At 42.5% G+C, this 22,393-nt stretch overlaps 3 protein-coding genes across 3 annotated transcripts in view; 1 reads left to right on the top strand and 2 right to left on the bottom strand.

Moving 5' to 3' along the window:
- The window catches only part of spega (striated muscle enriched protein kinase a), a gene marked incomplete at both ends in the record, with an annotated part of 46,613 nt that extends 45,536 nt beyond the window's left edge, over positions 1-1,077 (bottom strand). Inside the window, 1 exon segment of the mRNA XM_083685102.1 lies at positions 678-1,077. Within this exon segment, the coding sequence (XP_083541228.1) occupies positions 678-1,077 (400 nt within the window).
- A 5,027-nt stretch (positions 1,078-6,104) lies between these two features.
- inha (inhibin subunit alpha) lies at positions 6,105-7,417 on the top strand (the record flags this gene model as incomplete). The annotated part of the gene is made up of 2 exons (XM_083685101.1): positions 6,105-6,414; positions 6,672-7,417. 2 exons carry the CDS (start codon positions 6,105-6,107, stop codon positions 7,415-7,417), a joined length of 1,056 nt encoding a protein of 351 aa, XP_083541227.1.
- A 737-nt stretch (positions 7,418-8,154) lies between these two features.
- Positions 8,155-19,456, bottom strand: LOC310815144 (gap junction gamma-1 protein-like). The gene is made up of 5 exons (XM_083684799.1): positions 19,378-19,456; positions 12,968-13,240; positions 12,595-12,820; positions 11,708-12,403; positions 8,155-10,196 (listed from the first exon to the last, which is right to left on the bottom strand). Exons 2-5 carry the CDS (start codon positions 13,205-13,207, stop codon positions 10,183-10,185), a joined length of 1,176 nt encoding a protein of 391 aa, XP_083540925.1. The 5' UTR covers positions 13,208-13,240; positions 19,378-19,456; the 3' UTR covers positions 8,155-10,182.
- Between the last annotated feature and the right edge of the window lie 2,937 nt (positions 19,457-22,393).

Genomic DNA, 22,393 nt, shown 5'->3' with positions numbered 1-22,393 from the left:
TTCAAATTCTATTAAAATGTAATTGAAAACATCCTCACATTGGCTTAATTATTAATTACAAGGAGATCTGAACTGTGTTCATTCAAGACTTGGACCATGGTTACTGACTTGTGACATGGCCAACCACATGGTATTCTTAAAGGGCCTGTCTCAGAAAGATAAGATGGATATGCAGGCCCCAATGTGAAACATGGACTCTTGGGATCTATTTGCAGTCCATTCGCTGATTTCTCTCAAAATAGAAGCTATGTCATTTCCAGTTGCCCCTCAGGCAGACTCAATGGCACAACAGCACCACCACCAACAAAAAGAACAATCATCGGCAGGGTCAAGAGAGTGAACTGGTCAACTGGACCTCTAATAGAAAGCAACGGCGGAAGACAGGGGGTCACACCAACCATTCCCAAGATAGAGTCTGTATTTAGACTCACAAGCTAAAAGTAACCATCCTGAACACTTCACCAGAGCAGATAGTGTTCAAGGCTGATACAGTAACATTGAAGTAGTTTCTAATAAGACAAAAATAAATGTGTTATGTGTACTATTATATGTAGCTTTTAGTACCTCCTACAGTACCAAGCCTATTACAGACTAACTACAAGGATATTACACTGGTAATTACCCTGGTATAAGGTCTATTTATTGTAATGTGTGACCAGTTTTCTTTCCCACATTACCTTCTCCCAGGTCCATAACAGCCAGCACAGCGCTGCTCCTGGTCTCCCCCAGAGCATTGGTGGCCACACAGGTGTAGAGCCCTGCATCACTGGGGCGACAATCCCTGATCCACAGACCCCCAGAGTCCTGGTCCCCCGAGGGGGGCAGAAGCTCCTCGTTGTGGTACCAGCAAAGAGAGGGGCAAGGCTGGCCCTCCACAGACACCCTCAGGCGGATGTCACACCCCGTGCCCACCGCAGCCTTGCGGAGTTTACGGGTGAATACAGGTGGACCCGGGTGGAGTTCTGATGGTGCTGTCTGGTCCTGGGTGACTTTGGCCCGTTTGGAAGGTATACCAGGGCTGGGATGAATCCCATCTTCTGACATTTTCTTGGGGTTTGGGAGCTGAGCTTGATTCATGGTTCCTGGGTTGAGGGGATTTGTGTTCAGTGAACGACCAACCTCCTTAGGCTGCTGGTTTACGTTATTGGGAGGTCCTTCATTGGTTCACATATTCCTTGGTATGTCACACAGACAAATCAGAACATTCCATATTTGATCTAGGTGTAGTCTGTGGAATCTGTGACAGCGTGACACAAGGATTGCAGTTCATACGTTTTCACAAAAAGTAGGTGAGCTCATAATAAAGTTATTAAAAGTTTGTTTTGATACATGCAGTATTAAGCCGTAAAGGTAAATAGTTCTTATACCTTTTTTGATACCATATTACCTGTATTTACATGCAGTACTTGTTACAAGGTAATCAATCATATGTTACATAATGTCAAGTGTTGCGTCATGTCGTTTTTGTCCAATTATAAAGTCCATATAACTGACTCACCTCACTCGAGAGAGCTATGGAATCCCTTGTCACATACTTGCAAAGTCCAGTTAAGGTAACAAGATCTCAGAAGCAAAATGTTTCATTTTGAATCAATTACTGTGACCCTCGTCTCTCTATGTCCTCCAATCTGCTGTAGCCCCTGGTGTAAGTCCAACCTGGATCATGTAGCATTAGCGACCACCGATACAGCCCTTTGAAGGGCTCTGGGGTCTGCTTTCATCCCACTGTAGAAGGGAGAGAGAGAGAGAGAGAGAGAGAGAGAGAGAGAGAGAGAGAGAGAGAGAGAGAGAGGGAGAGAGAGAGGGAGAGAGAGAGAGAGAGAGAGAGAGAGAGCGAGAGAGAGAGAGCGTGATCTACAGGAGCTTCTTTCCTCTGACCTATGGTGGCTCCAATGTCACCACCATCCAAACTGACTCTCTTTGGCTGTTGGCAACTTGCTCTAGTGGACCCACATTCCTCTTTTTTTCTTTTTAGGAGTTAAGCTCCTTTACTCCTGCGCTCCCTCTCACTAGCTCCCCCCTGTAGAGTCCCCTGGTAGGTGACGGGTAAGTCCTTCCAGCCTTGAGGTGACAGCTGCACCACAGCTAGGTCAAATTTTTTGGGCCCATGTGCCTCTGCCACACACACACACACACACACACACACACACACACACACACACACACACACACACACACACACACACACACACACACACACACACACGCACACACAGTCCAACCGCCCTCAGTGTGTGTGTGTGTGTGTGTGTGTGTGTGTGTGTGTGTGTGTATGTGTGTGTGAGTGTGGGGGGGAGGGGAATAGATAAAGTCATTCCGATTCATTGGTCAAAGATAGGGATGCAGGAATATAAGAGAGCAGGCTTGGTAATAACTATTGCTATAGTCTAAATGGTACTATACAAGGGAGAATTCATGAAAATTACTTAACTTCTCTAACTTAAACGCTTTTTTTAACTGTTTAAATGTTTTTAACCTCATTATCTCATATTGTTTGTATCTCATTGTAGAATAGAATATTATATAATCCATTATATTATATTATATATTAGAGAAACACTACTAATCTCATTTTGTACATATTAATCAGACATATGTCCCTATAGAGGACATAATGCTTATATTGACATCTTTGTTAGGCTTAGTAACACTTTCACAGTCCTGTTCAAGATGGAATTTATTCATTATATTCATATGTATTTACTACAAAATGAATACCATCTGGGACTATCTGGGACAGCTGGAGAACCTTTTATGGTTCTAGGTAGCACCTTCTTTTCTGAGAGTGCTGAACAGGGGGTTTTCATGACCTGACTAGGAAAAGCCTGGGCCTTAGTTATGGCCTCCAACTAGTGTCCAAGGGTTTTCCTAATCTAATCATATTGGATGAACTGGAGATAAATAGTGGACTGTAAATTGAAGCATATCTGAGACGGTAACATCATGACTAATATCAGATGACTTATTGGATGCAACGTGTTTCTGTTATGGGTTGAATATTAAAAACAACCTTGTCTGTAATGCTGTTATGGTCACCATGGCAACAGCAAACGGACCTGGGCGAGGACCATCCTCTAGGCCTCATAAGCATGGACCGTAGTATAGAGGAGAACTACAGGGCTTGTACAAGGATTATAAAACTATTCTGTTTTTCTCTCCTTATGTTTATCACTTCATATCTGTCTGTACACACACACAATATCTATCTTTCTCTCTCTCTTTTTCTCACATACACATGGACAGACATGCAAACGTGTGCATTTGTGAGCACACACATACACACACATCCACGGATGGACAGACAGACACAAACACACGGACAGACAGACAGACAGATAGACAGATAGATAGATAGATAGATAGATAGATAGATAGATAGATAGACAGACAGACAGACAGACAGACAGACAGACAGACAGACAGACAGACAGATAGACAGATAGACAGATAGATAGATAGATAGATAGATAGATAGATAGATAGATAGATAGATAGATAGATATTGGTCTGGACATATACTATTTTCAAGGGAGAGGATAACCCGGATGTTAGGGAGAGGTATTGGGAGAATTCATGACAATACGAGCAATAATTTCTGACCAATATCTTAGCTGTGCGATGGCAAACTGGTGTGCACACACCATCCTCTGGTCATCTGGTATTACTGCAAGGGACCCTCAATTCTGAATATAATGTGAATGAACATTTTTCATGTGTTGTGCTGTACGTTAAAGGGATGTTCTTTTTACATTTTAAGTTGTTCCTGTTTGACACTGACCTTGGCTGTAGTTGATTAGCCCAGACAGTTTAAGTTATATATTTTGTTTCCTAAAGCTGCCTACACACTACACAATATAGAAATTCCTACGGCTGGATAGCTTTTCACATTACACAAAGAGGAGAAAGTTCCATCGCAAGATATGTGTTTTTTCACCGTAGAATGTCAGACTTTAGTGGAAAGCGCATTGGGCACAATCAAATATTAAACATTAATTCAGGAAATATTGTATGTCCAAAACACTTTGCAGACACTCCAAACCAACTGATATTATGACAGAATCCCTCTCTGAAGACTTTGTCTGCATTACATTTTTGAAAGCATATGCAAAAGTGTAGTACAGCATGAACAAATTACTTTTCAGAAAAATAATAGACAAGGTCTTCTGAGAGGGATTCTGTTATAACATGAGCTGGATTGTAGTGTCTGCAAGTTTTTTTGTTTTCTTATCTAATATAACTGCTAGTTTGATATGATACAAAGAGAAATTAGCCCAAAGGAAATACAATAAACTAAGGGAAACTGCAATGGTCATTTGATGCAAAAACTGAACTGAACTCTCCACTACCTTTGGACTAAACACTTCTGCCCTAATGCCTCTCTGGTGGACCAATGCATCAAACTTGGCCTTCGTTTACAATACAAGGACCAGCAGAATCTTCCAGTCGCATAACCATTGATTTAATCTGCCTAATCTACCAACCAATAATCTCCCACAACACCTCCCCACACTCAGTAAATCAACTCTGACTAAGGCCAGGTTTGAGTTGTTGTTACTCATTGCGTGCAATAGCCTGCGGACAAGGTTACCTTTGGACGAGAGTCCTGTCCTGAGGGGTGGACAGAAACAGGAGATAGGCTCCTGCCCTATGGGCCATTCTGGCTTGTGTGTTCTGGCGCGCAAGACTACTTACGTACTTTAGTTACTTTTGGATAGGGTAAAAGTCTTGCAAATACTGTAGTTCTGATCACATGACCTGTCCTTACATTGAGCACAGAGTTGGTCTTTACCACATGACCTGACCATAACTGGGGCAAAGGTTTTTCTTGGGTCGGATCACATGGTCAGAAAAACTCTTGTCCCTAATCTCCAGGCTATAAAATGACAACTGTAGTCCTTAACCATGCCTCCCACTAAATACTTTTTCAAGGCCAGAGACAGATAAAGAAAGCACAATGTTTATTCCCCAAAGATAAATTCACACAAACCACATTTGGTGGGAAAGCAGGTGTCACGGGGGGCAGTGGTTCACACATCTGTTGTGGTCATGGTGAGATTACTAAATGACTGTGTTGTACAAGATATATTAACCCACTCTCAGTGGCAACTTATTGAACCCACCTCTCCAACTCAGTTCAATAAGTGCTTCTTAACAATTGTTAACAACAGTTGCATGTTTCAACATTAACAAGTGTGACAGATTTGTATTCAACATTAATGCCTTAATCACAGTGCATGTGAGCAACTTTTTTTTTTTGTCTAATATTTGTCCGCAGCTGTAGATTCCGCATACCTCTCACATTTATTACACAGCAGGGTTATTTCAAAGAAACACTTCAAATTTTAAAAATAAAACAAAACAGAGCGGGAGTTTATAGGTGAGACTACAACTATACACATAATAAATTAGCTTACTCTAAAAAGCATGGCCCCTTGAGTTACTGAGGACACAGACATTAATATCATACATTGTAATACCACAACACCAACAAGGTCAGTGTCTGCCATCTGCCCTTTAGATATTGGCTACAAAACAATAACATTTCTCACTACCCACCTCTCCAACGACTAGATAGCTGCAGATGTCACCCAAACAGACACAGTAACAATGTGGGGGAGTTTATTTGGGAATAAGAAATAATATGATTACAAGTGGAACGTGGAAAAAACAACCTATGAAAACACACAGGAAGGACACACGTGAGTACTCGGAGACTGAGAGACACAGATAGACTGAATGCCCTTGGTGAAATTAACTCAATTTCTTCTGTACCACTTGAGAGGGAAGGACGGAGAGAGGACTGGCTGGAGTAACTTTGGAATTGTCAAGAAAAAGATCCCCACAACTTGACCTCACCAACAAGAAAGTCTTGTTGAGCTATTTCATACACTTTGGTCTACTTGTCCATTGGTATTTGGTGACTAAATCGATGCAATTTTACCTATTTGATTGATTCTACTGAGTTTTACCCCTTAAGAGATCCAGCTCAAGTGACGGTATTGGACCTGCTTGGTTCACTCAACGTAATCACTACCTTGGTCAACGTGGTTAGAGACCTATCATTCTATCATTGCCAGACTGTAAAGAAGACCTTGTGTGGAACCATGTGGAGCAGACATCCTTGCCTGTTCTCGTGTGTTGTGCTCTTCCTGGTTCTTCTGTGGACCAAGACCCAGGCATGCCAGGGCGATGAACTGCCTCGCGAGCTGGTACTGGACTGGTTCAAGCAGCGCATTCTGGAGGGCTTAGGGCTGGAAGAGCCACCCATACCAGTGTTCCAGGGTCCAGAGGGGGGCAGGACTGAGGCTGGGAGAAGGCACCACAGGTCCAGCAGAGTAGGGAGGGCAGCCTGGGCGGACAACCACAGGAGGCTGCATCAGGACACCTCCCAAGTCATTCTATTCCCTAGCGTTGGTGAGAAGCCATGGCTCCTTTCCCCTTTTTTATTTTGTCTTTACAATCCCTCTTTCCTTTCCTCTCTGCTTTCTCTGTCCCTTATCCCTTTTAAATCTCCCTATCTTGCTTTATCCAACTATCAAGTGGTTTTTTTCCTTGTGTCTTTGTTCATTAATTTATTGCATTTTTAAAGCATTGAATGATGAGCATATCCAGTTGTTCCATCATTGAATTACCTGGCCTAATTATTTCCACCATTGTCCTTGTTTTTCCAGACTACACCTGTGCCAACACAGGTTCCCCATCTGAGGAAAAAGCTACCAGCCATTACTCTTACTACTTCCAACCCTCTATGGATAACCAGGAGTCCCTTGTCACTTCGGCCCATTTCTGGTTCTACGCAGGCGAAGGGGGCTCAAACTCCTCTTCCCCCCTTTTCATCCTCACCTCTGACCTACAACTCCAAGAGGTGGCCGAGGGTCCAGCAAAGATCGCCACTGACGGCTGGACCACCTACCACCTGGAGCGCAACCTGCATGCCGCCCTGACCCAAGGACCATTCATGCTCCAGGTGCGCTGCCCCGCCTGCAACTGCAAATCAAACGAGATTGATAAAACACCGTTCCTGCACCTCCATGCCCGAGGCCGCGGACCTGACCGTTCCCCACGCCGAGCAGCTTCCACCATCCCATGGTCCCCTTCGGCCATCGATCTCCTCCAGAGGCCATCACAAGAGAAGCCAGAGTACAGTGACTGCCATCGCGAGGAGATCAACATCAGTTTCCAAGAACTTGGATGGGACAACTGGATTGTCCATCCTAAAGTGCTTACCTTCCACTACTGTCATGGAAACTGCTCTGCCTGGGACCGTACCACTACCATGCTGGGGATAAAGCAGTGCTGTGCCCCTACCCCCGGCACCATGAAATCTCTGCGCTTTACCACAACATCTGATGGCGGGTACTCATTTAAATATGAAACCCTGCCCAACATCATTCCTGAGGAGTGCACCTGTATTTAAGCTTTTGCGATCTGATCCTTTCATGAAAAAAATACATACAATTGGGTTGGGTGGGTGGATCTTTCGCTCTATGGCAATGTATTATTCTTTTCTTAGATACATCTGGTCTGGCCAGCAGACCAAATTGTATTTGTACACTACACAAGAGGTAAACTATATTATGTAGGGAGGAGGGGGTTTTCTTTCTCTCTCCCTCTCATTAAACCGAAATGTCAAGTCTTTGCCGAGGGTGAAAACCTCTCACTGTTTAATGAACTGGCTATGCCTCCCCTTCACATTGGTGCAAAAATATTATAACCACACCAAGCTTAAACAGATTTATGGGATAGTGCACCTAAAATACAAATTTTAATTAATACAGTACCTTGTCTGTTGTCAATTAACAAAGACAACAACAAACTTGCTTCCTTTACTGAGATATTTGTAAGGCATTGCCATAGAACCCCATTCATTCCAAACATATATCCAAAACACCTTACAAACACACTATTCACCAAAATCTGTCAAGTACTCATGGATTTTGTTGATACAACTTGTAGACTAATCAAATTTTATTTTAAAAAAAATGTGTTGAATATATAGAGTGTGTTCTTCCCTTTTGCCTCATGAGGGCAACATTAACTTCTCTTGGAAGAGAGACTTGAGTGACCAAGGGTGCAACAGTGTTTATAGAGAATATCCTCAATTTGCAAGTTGACAGTAAAATAATAATACAAGTAAGAGAACAAACTTCTGTTCAAATATATTTATTAATTTCTATGAAACTCTGAAGACAAAAATAATCTCTACTGTTACAAAAACTACAACATTTGCAAAAATGTGGAATGAAAAATACAAAACAATTCTCCACTTTGACACAGTACCAAATATTGAAATTGATGGAATGTTATTTCTGTATCAAATAGAAAAACAACAAAAGGAAAAATGAAATAAACACAGCATACAAAATGATTGTTTCCAGTTTCAAGCAAATTTTTTGTACCAACACAAAATCATTATGTAGCAAAAGGCAAACGTTATGAAATGTTATGTATATTTCAGAATGAAGACTGTGCGAGCATTTAACCCGCATTTTAAGTGAAGCCAAGGTGTTTCATAGAACTTGTAGACCTCATTATCTGCACTGCTTTCTTCACATGATGTATAAGGGTGTTTCTAAATGGACTAAAGTCCATAATTTTAACTGATGTGATGGAAGCTGGACTGGTGAAAGCAACTTCCCAACGCATATCCACCATGTTGCTTTCACCTATGTTGTGTTTTCAGGTCGGTTCAGATGAGTAAAAGGCCATGAGGCAAGGAAGCAAATCTAGGCAAGGCATGGCAAAGATCTATCCCCACAATCGGCAAAACAAGACGACACATTTAACAGAAATATGTGGATCAGATGAAAGAAAACATGAGGGATATGTTTAGAGAGTACAACCATTGGGAAGATCTTTTTGGAAATGACACTGTGCAGAAATAAATCTTTGAAATATTGATTGAGCAAATACATTTTACAGTTAATGTTCCCTCTATCTTTAAAGGAGAACCCTTTCCTATGATATCAAACATTTGGCTGAGATGACCCACTTCCAGCTTGACAAACACCGGAAGAGGAAGTTTAAAGCATTGGTGGTGTATATATCGTATATTCAGAAAGTGGAGTGACAGTCCATTGATTACAATAGAGAAATGTAAATGTCGGGGATTTAAATGTCAGAATAAGATCCACTGAAAAGGAATTGATTTAGCAATACTGCACCTCATTGTGAACTAGCTAGCATGATGGAACAAGAAAATGGTTTAAGAAATGGAATGAATCATACAGATGAGTGGGATGTTAAACAGCATGGAAGAACATTTCTAGTCAGAACAGGATTCAAGCATTTCCCAGGTCTTTAACGCATTTGGCCAATTTGTTTGAATGGATATACAGTCTAAGCCTTCAAATTCAGCGACGTCATTTGTAATGACAAAAACTACAGTAAACAACTTAAATCAGTAACTTAAACAGATTTGACAGCTTTGTTACGCCTAGGGATAAGTTAAGGTATAATTTGCTGAAGAACTGCACAAATAGAACAAACCCCCGCCATGTACACACACACACACACACACACATCCACGCACACACAAAGAATCCCCTTCATCTCTGTGCAAAAGGATATAACCCTAGGCAGTGATCTTTGCGGTTCACTCTGTAGCCAAGAACAACAAGCCCTGACTTAAGAACATGTGCAGTTAATGCTTTAAGACATTTGTGAGCCTCTCTTCATTGGAATAACTAGAAAAAGTCAACGTTGTCAGAAGAGGACATTCAGCGTACATTGAGAGATGTATTCCTGGTGCACTCTAAGTAGCGGACATTTTAGAACGGACAGGACTAAAGTTAATGCGCAACAACAAAAACACCTTTGGGCAAAGAAACAGGGTGTGTACTATACCAAGGGCTGTGCTTCAGCTACAAGCACTGCCAAGGTAAGGGCGTGAGTCGGCAAGTTGAAACTTGAGACCAAAGTATTTAGAAGGTCCTCTAGTTTTGCATGTCGTGGAGATGTACTGTAGCTTAATGTAGCTTGTGACACTTTCCGTTCGTTTTTCACTGGCCCTTAATACTGCAAGGCACGACCACTCTCATATACACCCTCTCACACACACACACACACACACACACACACTTCAGTCTCCCTCAATTGTCTGACTGCATTCCAATATGTGCTTCCCCATCCATTGAGGGCCAGTTGGGATGGAAGGGCAGATGTTTAAAGCAGGAAACAGATTCAGGCATGTACTCCTGAGGGAGAATCATACCCACATTAGACAACATACACATCAAAATAACCTATACTGTTCATTTTCTTTAGGCATGATCATTTTCACTTTACATTAGAGAGATAGTTCACTCAAATATGATAATAAAATAAAATAAAATGTGACTGATCTATAACTTTAAACCATAAACATCATACCCTCCCCCTTTTCCTATGATGCCTACATAGTTGAAAGCTTGTACAATGCACTCTGCATATAGTGATCACATACAATAGGGGCAGAATGATTTCACCACTATAAATGGTTGATTACTATTAACAATTGTGTTTTTTCAGCTGACTGCAAGCTCACTATCAAGCAAGCTCACTATCAAGGATTCTGTGCAGCTTTAGTACAATTAGTGATTGACAACACTGACAACTCAGCACTATGGTCTGAATAACAATTGACTAACCTGTAAGAAAATTACATTAGCTCATCTTGTTAAAACACGGAACAGATGAAAACATTTAGCTACACTGCTCACTGTGGATGAGTTGCCTCGAAACATTATAGGTTTGCACACCTACAAACATCAATTCAGTATCGGTATCAATTTATAAAGCTTATGTTTAATGATGTGGCATCTTCACCCTAATTTGAGTTGTAAACAACATACAAGGCATGTTGGAGAGTGTGTCCGCTATATTAGTTACTTTCCATGCAGGAGATAACAATTACTGGACCCCTGTGTGCTACTTTTATGATTTCTCGTCATTTAAGATAACCAAACATGATAACTGTAAACACCTGATTATTGTAAGAAATGTTTTTAAAAAGTGTTAATATAGGAACTTTTTTTTATCACTGAAAGTGGTTGATCACTAAAAACCGCATTCATTATAAGCGTGTGCATTGTATAAACTATCCGCTTAAGTGTTTTCATCCTTTCAGCTCTTTAAGCTCAGCTTAAAGGGATGTTCCACTTTTTTACCTGGTTTGACCCTGACCTTGGCTGTAGTTGATTATCCTAGAGAGTTTTTATTTTAGAGTTCCTTATTTTGCTTCTTTAACTCATATTTTGGGTATTCATTCTGGAAATATGTCCAAAACATCTTGCAGACTCTACAAACCAACTCAGAATATGACAGAATACCCCTTTGAAGACTGTCAGCATTACATGTTTTAAAGGTCACTTTATTGCACTTTAGCATGTTGTTACCATGACAACTAAATGAAAAAGCTTATTACAGCACAACAAAGTGACTTAAACAAATAATGCTGACAGTCTTCAGTGAAGGATTCTGTCATAAAATGAGTTAGATCGGAGTGTCTGCCAGGTGTTTTGGACATATTTCCAGAATTAATGGGGCCCAATGATATCTAAAGAAGCAACATACAGTATGTAAGTAAAAACTGTCTGGGATAACCAGCTACAGCCAAAAGTCAGGGGCCAAACCAGGAAATATTTGTAAAGAAGTGGAACATCCCTTTAGGGAAGATATGAAATGAAGTTAAAGGAATGAGGGAGGGAAGCTCTATCTGGCACCCTACCTTTCTCACTGGCGCCTGCCTGTTTCTCCTGGGCGAGGTTGAGGCGGTTTTGCTCCGCGGCCGTGGTGTTAGACTCAGGGCTACTGCTCCTCGCTGGGCTGCCCCCCTCCTCATTCTGGTAGGCCAGGTCCAAGTGCTGCTGGGCCATCTTCAGGTGCCTCCTCAGGCGCTCTAGGTCCTTGGACGAAGCATCGTCCCCCAGGCTCTCCCGCCCAGAGTCTGCCAGCGGGTCCCTCGGCTCCGCCTTCAGCTTTCCCGAGCAGTCCTTCTTCAGTGCTATGTGGTACCCTGGCGGAGCGGTGGCCGGCACCTGGTGGCATAGTGATGCCCGCGGACCGGGGGGTTGCTGGAGGGTGGGCCGGCGGCTGGAGCGCCCACGGAGGGTATCCCGGATCCCCCCCACCCCCAGATGGATGATCTCCAGCATGGTGAGGATGAGGCAGAGGAAGGAGACCACGTACATGACCAGCAGGAAGATCGTCTTCTCGGTTGGGCGCGAGACAAAGCAGTCCACAGTGTGCGGACACGGGGAACGGGTGCACACGTACGAGGGCACCACTTCAAAGCCATAGAGCACATACTGGCCGAACAAGAAGGAGACCTCAAAGGCGGTTCGAGAGAGCAGCTGGCACACGTAGACCTTCATAAGGCCGTCACGCTGGATCCGCCTCCTGCCATCATGTTTTTTCTCCACACCTGAGGAGAAGAGGCAGAGAAAAACATTAACATCAAGTCTGAGCAACTTCGTGGTTAAAAGAAAAGGTAAAAGCTAATATATTTTTATTTTTAGGGGGGGGCGGGGGGTAAATGATGAGTCTTTTGGTAGAGGTTGGGGGGGCTAGGGGGTTGTTTGTAGACCAGCTACTTTCATGGTTTCCTCACAGTACCTGCATTCGCCACCTTCTCTTTCTCAGGCTCAATCTCCTCAGCGATCATGGGGTCTTCTTCTCCGTTGTCCTCTGCCTCCTCGTAGTCGCGGTTGGCCCCCCGGCTGACGATGGGCATCCTCTTCCTCCCGCGATGAAGAGGACGGTACTCATCATCCTCACTTCGTGCAATCTTGTGCATGGCGAAGCCCAGGTACATGATGGTGGGAGTGGTGATCATGATGACCTGGAAGAATTCGGATATAATGATAGATATGAATAAAGTTGCTAGTCCCCCACGCACACACATTGACAAAGTATATTCAACATCAGACATGAATATATATGAAATAAATATTCAAATTTGCTAATATATTTTCTCAACAATGCTCACCTGGAAGATCCAAAAGCGGACGTGAGAGAGGGGTGCGAAGGCATCGTAGCAGACATTCTCACAACCGGGCTGCTGCGTGTTGCAGATAAACTTGCTCTGTTCATCGTAGTAGATGGTCTCTCCTCCTACGGCGGTCAGCACGATGCGGAATATGATAAGCACGGTCAACCAGATCTTCCCCACAAAGGTGGAGTGGTTGGAGATCTCGTCCAGAAGACGCGTCAGGAAGCTCCAGCTCATGGTGCCAAAGAGACCCGGGGAGCTCTCTCAGCTCTGATGAAAGGTCAGAGGAAGGGGGAAGGTGAGAGAGGTCATGATACCCACTTTGTGTCAGTGTTTACCAAATGAAAAACAAGAATAAAAATACAGTTTCTTAAAACACACATCAAGGCAACATACTGTGCATATTCTTTAATTATCAGTGCAATATGCACAACATTCCTCAAGTCATTAAACACACACACACACACAAGTACAGTACATAAGTTAAACCACTGAATCACACTTCAAAGTAACAATGCCATAGATCATAGCCAAGTATTAATCTTATTATGGTCAGCTAGTGTGAACTACTGGGGAGGTCCAGAGCAGTCAAATGATTTATAATTCACACACAAGCACTGCCTGAAATACAACATTAATCTACCATTCAGCTAAGCCTGGCTGTGCAGTCAAGCATCCAATTCTGAAGCAGAGGCTGAATCTCAAAACTCTTTCTTTGTTCCTCACATCCTCTCTCTCCTCACCTCCAAAGCGTTGTGATCAGCACAACTCAGCAATATAACATGCATCATTGCCTAGGGTGTCAAATCTGTCATTGTTCTGTGTATCAGAGATTAACATCACTAGTCCACACACAGCGTCATGTAGAGAAGGCATGCTAGGAATACCCCAGTGGCTTGTGGTTAAACACCTACATTCTTATGGCATTCCAAGCCTCAGCTGCTCGGTCAACATCAAAGTCTGGGTGGGCAAGTCGCAGCAAGCTGCAAACTCTTATTGAGGGGGTAGATTTGTGTGTGGGTGAGGGGAGTCAAACGGATCAGGTCAAAACTCATGGAAATACGGAGGAAAGGGGTAAAAGTTGCTAAAGGTAACCCACATAGTGGAGAAGTATGGTGTTGTATTGCAGTAGTATTGCTGTGCACCGTAATAGAATGTCATATTGATTGCGGAGATGTTTAAAAACTTCTCTGATGATCTGGGCATCATGAGAGCAATGTAGTTGTCTTGGACATACCTACATCTCCAGCCAATAAATGATGATTAGGCTAGATAAAGGGAGTCTGGACAGACGTTAGGGGGCCTAATGTGGATGTGTTAAACAAAAAGGACATGTCAAGATGTCAACTAAGTATTGCAACGTCATGTACAAGTACACAGTAACATGTAATACTGAACCCATTGACCCTGTCTTGCAGTGTTCATCCAATGCACAGAATAATAATCCCAGAAGCTTGTACCTCGTGTCCACAGCACAAACACATTGACCCTTACTTATCCAAACTACCTATATTGGCACAACAAGTAATCCTGGCCTGAATACTTGTGTGTGTGTGCCACAGAATGTGTCTTCACCTAGTGCCAGTACCGGGGGGGGGGGGGGGGGGGGGGCACACTTCACCAGTCTCCATCCAGTCAGGATGGCATTGCCAGGTTCCCTCATGTGGTGAGAGGGAGCCAGCCTGCTTCCTGGAATGGGCCCTGTGGCATCCATAGACATGGTGAGGCCTGTCTGCTCTACCCTGCGCCAGATAGTGGATTAGGTGTTCTAATGAGCCTGGCATTAAAGCGATACTCCATAGCTGGAGCGTGGCCTGGCATGTTTGCAGTCTTTTCCAAGCTCATATACTCCCCTGCGATGGCATGGGTTCGAAACCTACGATACCTGATCTGCAATGATAGCTGGAAAAGCTCAAGAGCACTGCTACAGAGAACAGCTTTAATCCAGAGTTTATCACACCATATCTCAGTGAAATGGATCTATAATCTACAATTGGCACAGTTACTTCTAACCCATCTACGGTGTGAATGATGAGTGGTGAACATTGGTTTTAAAAATGTCTGTCATGCATCACCTACGTGGGTGCGACACATTAAGTGCATCTTAATAATGTAGGAGTTTCCTCCCCTTGTCTCCACTCCTTGCTCATGTTCTGTCACGTGAGGGCTGATAAAGGAAAGCATTTCTGCAATCCATTTCTAAGGCACTGAACACAAGATGTTGAAGATCAGAGAACAGGCTCACAATCCATGAAAGCTATGGTGTGACCAACCACTGGGTTCAACCCGGGTTGTACACATGCCTCAACAGAAAGTTAGCTCAGAGTTAAGCCTAGGCATTTGCTCTAGTAGCTAACGTCTTCAGGTCAAATGCAAAGTTATTCATCACTTGAGCGTACTTCAGCAAACTACTGCCTCTGTACTTCAGCAACTGTACTTCAGCAAACTACTGCTAGGTTACCTCTTATACCGTTTTTCAAATCAATCATCTGAAAGGATAGGTTCAAGCAATATGGAAATTGCTTCAACTTTGCTTCTGATAGGCCAGGTTGAACTTTTTTAGATATTGCTTAAACTTACTGAGTTGTTTAAGATCTACATGAGTGACAGGAGTGCCTAGAGGACAGGGGCTAGGGGTTGAATTAGCTAAGTATTTGTTGTGGATCATTGGATTAGAGTTTAATCACCTACTTGGCTCCTGATATTGCTCACTAGAACCCCTTATCAGTAGGGAGACAGGATCATCAGGCTTACTAACTTTGAATCCCTTTCAATCACAATGGATTGAAACACAAACGAAGATTGTGGACAATTGGGGGGAGAACATTAATCATGATAAATTAGCTCATGTTGTTTCATTCTGGTCTGCCTGTCCTAGTTCCCAGTGAGTCCGTTTCAGAGGAAATCATCTGAGTGATCTGATATTTGCTCATCTCCATTTCACGCTGTATTTCAATGACACTACCTGTGCTAGTGGAAAAAAACAAGCCATTGAGAAAGTGCAGGTAGGCCTGGTGTCTATCCATTGTCTAAAACAGCTCAGGTTGGTTCAATTACTTACACAATACAATGTGGTGGATATTTAATATCCAACTTTCAATGTAATCAAATCGTGCTTCCAAAAGACATAAGCACTGAGAATTGAACAACCACAAAATGTCAAAGTCACATAATGTTTGTTTTAGCCTCCAATATTTCCTGTCTTTACAATGATCAACGTTCCTGTCAATTCAGGCTTGCATGTACAGTAGGACTTGTGGACAAAAGATTTACCCAACAGGCCAAAGATACTGTAGCCAGTGATTTGACACGATTGCAAACAGCTGAATGGGGCAAGGCCTAATACAGAAGTGCACTCGAACTGTAAAATAATGTGTCTGTACAAGTCAAACTTCGCACTTCAGATGGAATTTTTCACTTGAAGAGGCCTACATTTTTTTTTTAAATCGCCTTGACAGCTGGACTATTCTTCCGAAGTGTGAAATGTGACTTGTGCAGACACAAATGGCCTTCCAAAAATAAGTAATGCGCCAAGTATCTGCAGAACATGACAAAGTGTTCGTCATTTCACTCTGTATCTGTAATCTCCTGTCAGTGACTCGGATTATAGATGTGGGCTGACGGACATTCTGACATATGATCTGGGCATGTTGTCTACAAATTATTTTCGCATTAGTTTCATCTCAGCAAAATGTGCTGGAAGTGTTCATCTGTGGTGTAGGAGGCACATATCAGTGTGCACCACAGTCGCTCTGTTAAACAAGAGATTAGAGTGATTATTGTAGCCTGCTACACATCACATGTTATTATAGGGCATCTCAGTGATTTGCAGAGTGAATCATCATTTTAAGCTCCCAAAATCCCTATATGATAAAACACACGCTTTCACGGTGGATACAACAATAGAATAGTGGTTATGTGCATGGCATGCTCCATGAAGGTTTTGAGTTTGCGTCCCACTAGAATTATTATAGTTTTTTTTTTTGGGGGGGGGGGGACAAATGGTGCTAAATTTGACTCGTACACACACACACCTTACAGTTCTGTGTCATTATTAGGCATTTCAACAGCCATGGTGTTAGACATACATTAGTGTTACGTAGCCATACCTCAAAATCTTTGTTCTCACGCCTCCTTTGGAGATCTGGAAACATTTAGATTTGCTGCTCTGGCTAGGATTGAACTAGACAGAGCGATGGGAGAATGTGCTCGTAATTTCATTGCATGTTACATACCAAGAACCCCCCCCCTCCCCAAATGCCCATAGAAAGCTTGATTGTTGATATGTGCGTCCTCTTTTCCGACCGGGTAGGACTATTTTTACAGAGAGTTGTTGCCTATACTAGCTTGCATCATTGAAGGATCATTTTTTGGAGCTCCACCCAAGCAAGGTAATTGATTGGTTTGACATGTCGCGAGGCATCAGTCATTTCAAACGGGTTTCCACTCCTTTGTTGCTACGTTCCGCAAAGGCTTTCCCCAAGCTGTCCAAACTAGAAAAGCCTGGTCTCAATGAGGTTACAGATCCAACTGTTTGCAATCGTGTCGAATCAGCATCACCAGCTAACATTGAGTGTCCCAAGACCGGAGTATCGGACTCCATGGCACTCACCACAGAATTAAGAGTCTTGTCAACTCACCCATTACAGTTGAACTTTGAACAGGTTTTACTCCAGATAATTGAATAAGTATTTATGTTTCTAACCATGTCTTGCCATTTATGCCGTTCACATACATCTTCTTTGAAATGTCCCGATCTTTTGAGGACAAACATTTTGCAGTGTGTGTGTGTGGGGGGGGGGGGGGGGCGGGACAGATTTCATGCCACCACCATCTCCAAGGTAGCCACAGCAACAAGAAAGAATCAAGTCAATGTGAGTTTGCATGTCACCATCATCTACTATCAAGTGGTGGTAAGAGCGTTCTGGCCAACAGTGGTAATCAAGGTGACAAAACACCTGTGCCAATTACGCTCTTCTTGATAAGTGTGTCCTTCATAACTTCTGGTTACTATACAGTGGAAACATACATACTGGGATTTATTCAAGTATCTGGAGTAAAAACCTGTTCACCTGTAATGGGCAAGTTGACAAGGCTCTCTGACTCCGTGGCAAGCGCAATGGAGTTGGATACTCTGGCTAAAGATACCGGGGCAGCCTACACGGTGAACATCTAGAAGACAGGTTGCTTGCAAAACAGTGCACTAATGACACCCCAAATGTGTCATTTTGTGTAAAACAACACAGGGAGAACACTCGAAGCTTGACCATGGAAGAGGGCAGTTTGTATAGGCTACAGACAGAAGGAGGGCAACTAAGCTTGCAAGCACAATCTTCTCAATGGGTACTCTAACATTGGAGGGCACAGAAGCCTATTTGCTCATCTGGACCAAACCTCACACAATTGAGTGAAGGGCTCAGGTTAACAAGTCGCCAATGAAAAGAAGGGGAATGGGGGTTGTGCAGCAAGCTAGTGAAAGTATCCGGTCAAAGCGCAGTGAGTGAACATTCCAGCCTAACCAAAAACAGAGAGCTGGATTTAAGGGTCCAGGGGGCAGACCGAGGGCACTCCGAACCTCCATGCAGTCTGTCACATATGAACATATGTGGGGGATGTGGTGGTAACAATAATAGGTGGGTGTGAATAAATACTATAAATACTATGTGGATAAAACCTAGTGCAAAAAGCTGAATTGAAATTTAAAAAAAAACGCTCGTTGAACCATAGTGTGTCACATGTGGCTTACATGAAACGCACTGTCTAGAACAGTGATACGTAGGCCGAAGTCATTCGTCTAGAAGCATAATGGGACAGGAACATTTAATTTTAGACCGGCTCATCAATCAAGCGTTTAATTGGCATAATTGGCGTCTTAAATGTTTGTATTTTTAAAGAAAGAAAGAAGTCAACTTTGATTTGATATAGGGCTTATTTAGAAAAACGTACACATAGATAACTTATATAGACTGCATTTTAAAATCCGCGGTTTAACATACATTCTTAATTTTAATTATAATTAATAGAAGGCCTGTGAATTGGCCAAAAAACTACCTCAACAAACATGTTTACGCAGATTCACACTGATCAAACTCATGATTTCATACATATAAGAACAAAATGGGACTATAGAATAAATTGTTAATTCTCATTAAGCACACAACTAGCGGATATTACCGACAGTACAAATGTCCCCGAATTGTTCCCTACAAAAGCAACAGACGTTTGCGCACACGAGCGATGGTAGAGGGATAACAAAACACAAAAAGCTGATGAGTGTCCTCTGATCGCATTGGTAAAACAGGCGACTTTATGGAGAAAACTATACCAGTTATAGAATGCACTGAGCCGTTGTTGACCTGCTACCAAACTTTTCTGTTTAAAAAAAGTTCCTCCACGTCCACACTCACCTTTAACGCTCAAAGCTGTCCTTCTTCTCTGGAGACTTGGTTACTCTCGTAGTCTTTCCAAGTAAACCACAACTGCGCTTTCTTTGCGGCGTCTCCTCATAAACTACAACCCCCTCTTTTTTAACCTAGTCGGTGCTTTGTGGTACCATGTGACCCCTCCATCCATGTAGAGGTCCCGAACACAGAGGACAAAAGAAGAATCCCGAAATCCTTTTGCCTCCTCCCATACCTCCACGTAACCCAGCCCCGTTTAAGAGGCCCTTGTCTGAAACTTGAGATTTGCCGACTACTGTTTGCCTCTTGTAAATCAAGTAAACTATAGCTGAAACTCTCCCCCACCCTCCCCCCTCCTATACATTTCTAAAATATCAGACTTAATACAAGTTAAATAAAGGCTTATGTGGCCATTGATACATTTGTTTTTTGAGTTTGGGGTTGAGAAATGGATGAAGAATTCACATAGATGGTAAATGCTTTGGAGTAATCACCCAGTTTATAGGTCAACAGGTTTCAACCAACCCATCATATAGGCTACAACTCACATCACATGTATCGTCAGTAAAGAAAATCAAACGTGACAGGCAGACTGGTCAAAGAATAATGGACGTGAGTGCTCCTTTTGTGTGAGGTTGGAACTTGATACAGCTCCTTGTCTTGCTGGTTGTGATAGGGAGAGAGAGTATGCTAAAGCAACGCTCTCTGCTGTGCCCAGCTATAAACTCGGAGCTCAATGTGTCTGTGAGAACTGTGGGAATTCACACCATCCCAGATGTTTGTATGCAGTGACATGGCCAAATGGCCATGGTTAGCCTACGTCTTGTATTGACTGAATCAAGAAGACTGCATAAGGTTGCCTATGTCCTAGTGACAGTCGAGCAAAGAGCTGAAACTCTTTGAAACAATTGAAACTCAACCACATGTCATAAGTGGTACTGCCTCTGTTTACTTGAACGCTTAGATTATTATGCTTCACACTCAGCATGGTCATCACACAAGATGTTGTCCCCAGAGCAAATCGCGCAGCAAAGAGCTCTTTATTTTACACTATGCAATAGCCTCCTATTATCAATTCAACTCCCAGTCCCCAAGAGGACAGATATTTGGGCTCTCTGTAAGAAGCAGGCCTTCATCCTAAATGATGACAATTTGTTGCTGTATGTATTTACTGTATGCCTACAGTATGTGTTATTATGTTGTGTGTTTTGTCATGTTTGTCTTCTACCGAGACTACATTGTAATACAAGTATTGTGCTTTCATGTGTTATCCTCTCTTTGTACTTTTTAACTCTATAATATTTCAACCCAAAAATATATCTCATGTAATCTTTTAGATGAGTCTTTGTTGATATTTTTTTTGGGTGGAAAACAGTATCAACAGCCAGGTTTAAATGTACAAATAAAATAACATTTTGTGAAATATAAAATGTATCCCCATTTCTAATCTTCAACAGCATTTTACCCAATCTCACCTAGTTCAGGTGTCTTTGGCACAGGCACAAGAGAGAGAATCAAGCATGTGTAACAGAGGTGTACACAAGTAACAAGACACTAAAATGATGAGTAATGCTTAGGCTTTAGCTAAGTCGGTTAACATGGTCTTGTGTTGTCACACTTGATGCACCTGTTGATTTGGCTCTTACGCTCAAAACTGGCTGTGTACTCATTCCCCTATTGTAAAATCCACTTAATTCAGGGCTCAGCTTGCAGACATGGGTGCCAACATCTGTAATGTTTACCATATGTGGTCTTACACAGTAGTCTGACGGCACCTTAAACATCCACACAAAACATCCATCTAGAGCTTAATTGCCAGATAAACAGAAACTGTTAAAAACCCACAGCCAGATTTCATGGGGTAAGGGCTGTAGTAGTTTTCCTGTCATTTGTGTTCAAGCATATAGGCCTGAAGTACCGTAACACTTGATTGAAATGTGTTCAGCAACTGAGGGCATAATGCAAGATGAAACCGTTTTGCTGTCGTGTTCAATACTGGTTAGAGACATATTTACATATGTATGTTAACAACATGTACTTGGATAGTCTCTACTCAGTGCCCAAGATTATGGCATACTGTAGTGCGTGCTACAACTCCAAGCCAAGTTTGAAATCTAAACCTAGCCTACTCTACACAGTAGACGGACACCAATGGCAGATCTGGAAGGATCTAAAATAAACCCTGTGAAGACTACATAACAAAGGACTGAGTGAGGCTAACATGCTCTTCACATCCCTCCAGATCTACCACAAGTGTCTTGGTATAGCTAAGGAGAAGGTTCTAGTGATTTAATGGTTGATTCTCCTCACAGTGTTGAATGGCCCTTTGCCTGCCTCAAGGGGTTTTGGTTATCTGATGGTATGTTGACATTCTTCTATCACCAACAATGTTCCCTGAGGACCTTCTGATCCTATAGACAAACAAACAGGAGGACGACACACACTCCTTGGGTGACAGTGACACTGTCTTGACTTGTTGAATGCTGTTGTTGCTCTGGACAACACGATTAAATGCTGCATAGTGGGTAAGTAGGTATATGATGATTAATGCCTTACTTTGGCAATTTAACATAATTGAATAGTAGAACAGCGTAGGTTAGCACATAACACATTATGTATCAATTGGTGTTTGATATAGTTCCTAGAACTGTAACACATAGGCAACTGTTTGTTCCACTATTGTTGTTGTTTTCTGGCTGGACCAGAGGGGACTCAAGAGAGAGGCCTTAGATGGGCAATAATAGTCTGACACAGTCTAGCCTTGGAGGCATACTGTACATGTCAACATATCAGGAGTAAATTGTGCATACAAGCAGTCATCCAAAAGAGGCACTAAATCCACAAATTGCCTAGAGGAGACAGGTTGACACCTGGAGTTGAAGATATTCTGACATCGCTCTGCTTGGGTAGGAAGGAGAGGTGAGAGAAACAGCATCACTTCCTGAAACATTCTTGGTGCTTTAATATTGTATGTGTGTGTGTGTACCGTAGGTTTGAATGTTCTTCCAACTGAATAGGGTGG

The sequence above is a fragment of the Argentina silus genome (assembly GCF_951799395.1).
Source record: "Argentina silus genome assembly, chromosome: 14".
Lineage (NCBI taxonomy): Eukaryota > Metazoa > Chordata > Actinopteri > Argentiniformes > Argentinidae > Argentina > Argentina silus.
Note: the sequence above shows the minus strand (reverse complement) of the source record. Positions and strands in the feature narration are given on the sequence as shown.

What these genes read in the sequence shown, in the direction of transcription:
- LOC310815144 (XM_083684799.1), bottom strand. Translation starts at nt 13,207, where the DNA reads ATGAGCTGGAGCTTCCTGACGCGTCTTCTGGACGAGATCTCCAACCAC. An exon ending in TCCGCTTTTGGATCTTCCAG is followed by an intron (nt 12,821 to 12,967) that starts GTGAGCATTGTT and finishes GAATTCTTCCAG; the next exon opens with GTCATCATGATCACCACTCC. An exon ending in AGAGAAGGTGGCGAATGCAG is followed by an intron (nt 12,404 to 12,594) that starts GTACTGTGAGGA and finishes TCTTCTCCTCAG; the next exon opens with GTGTGGAGAAAAAACATGAT.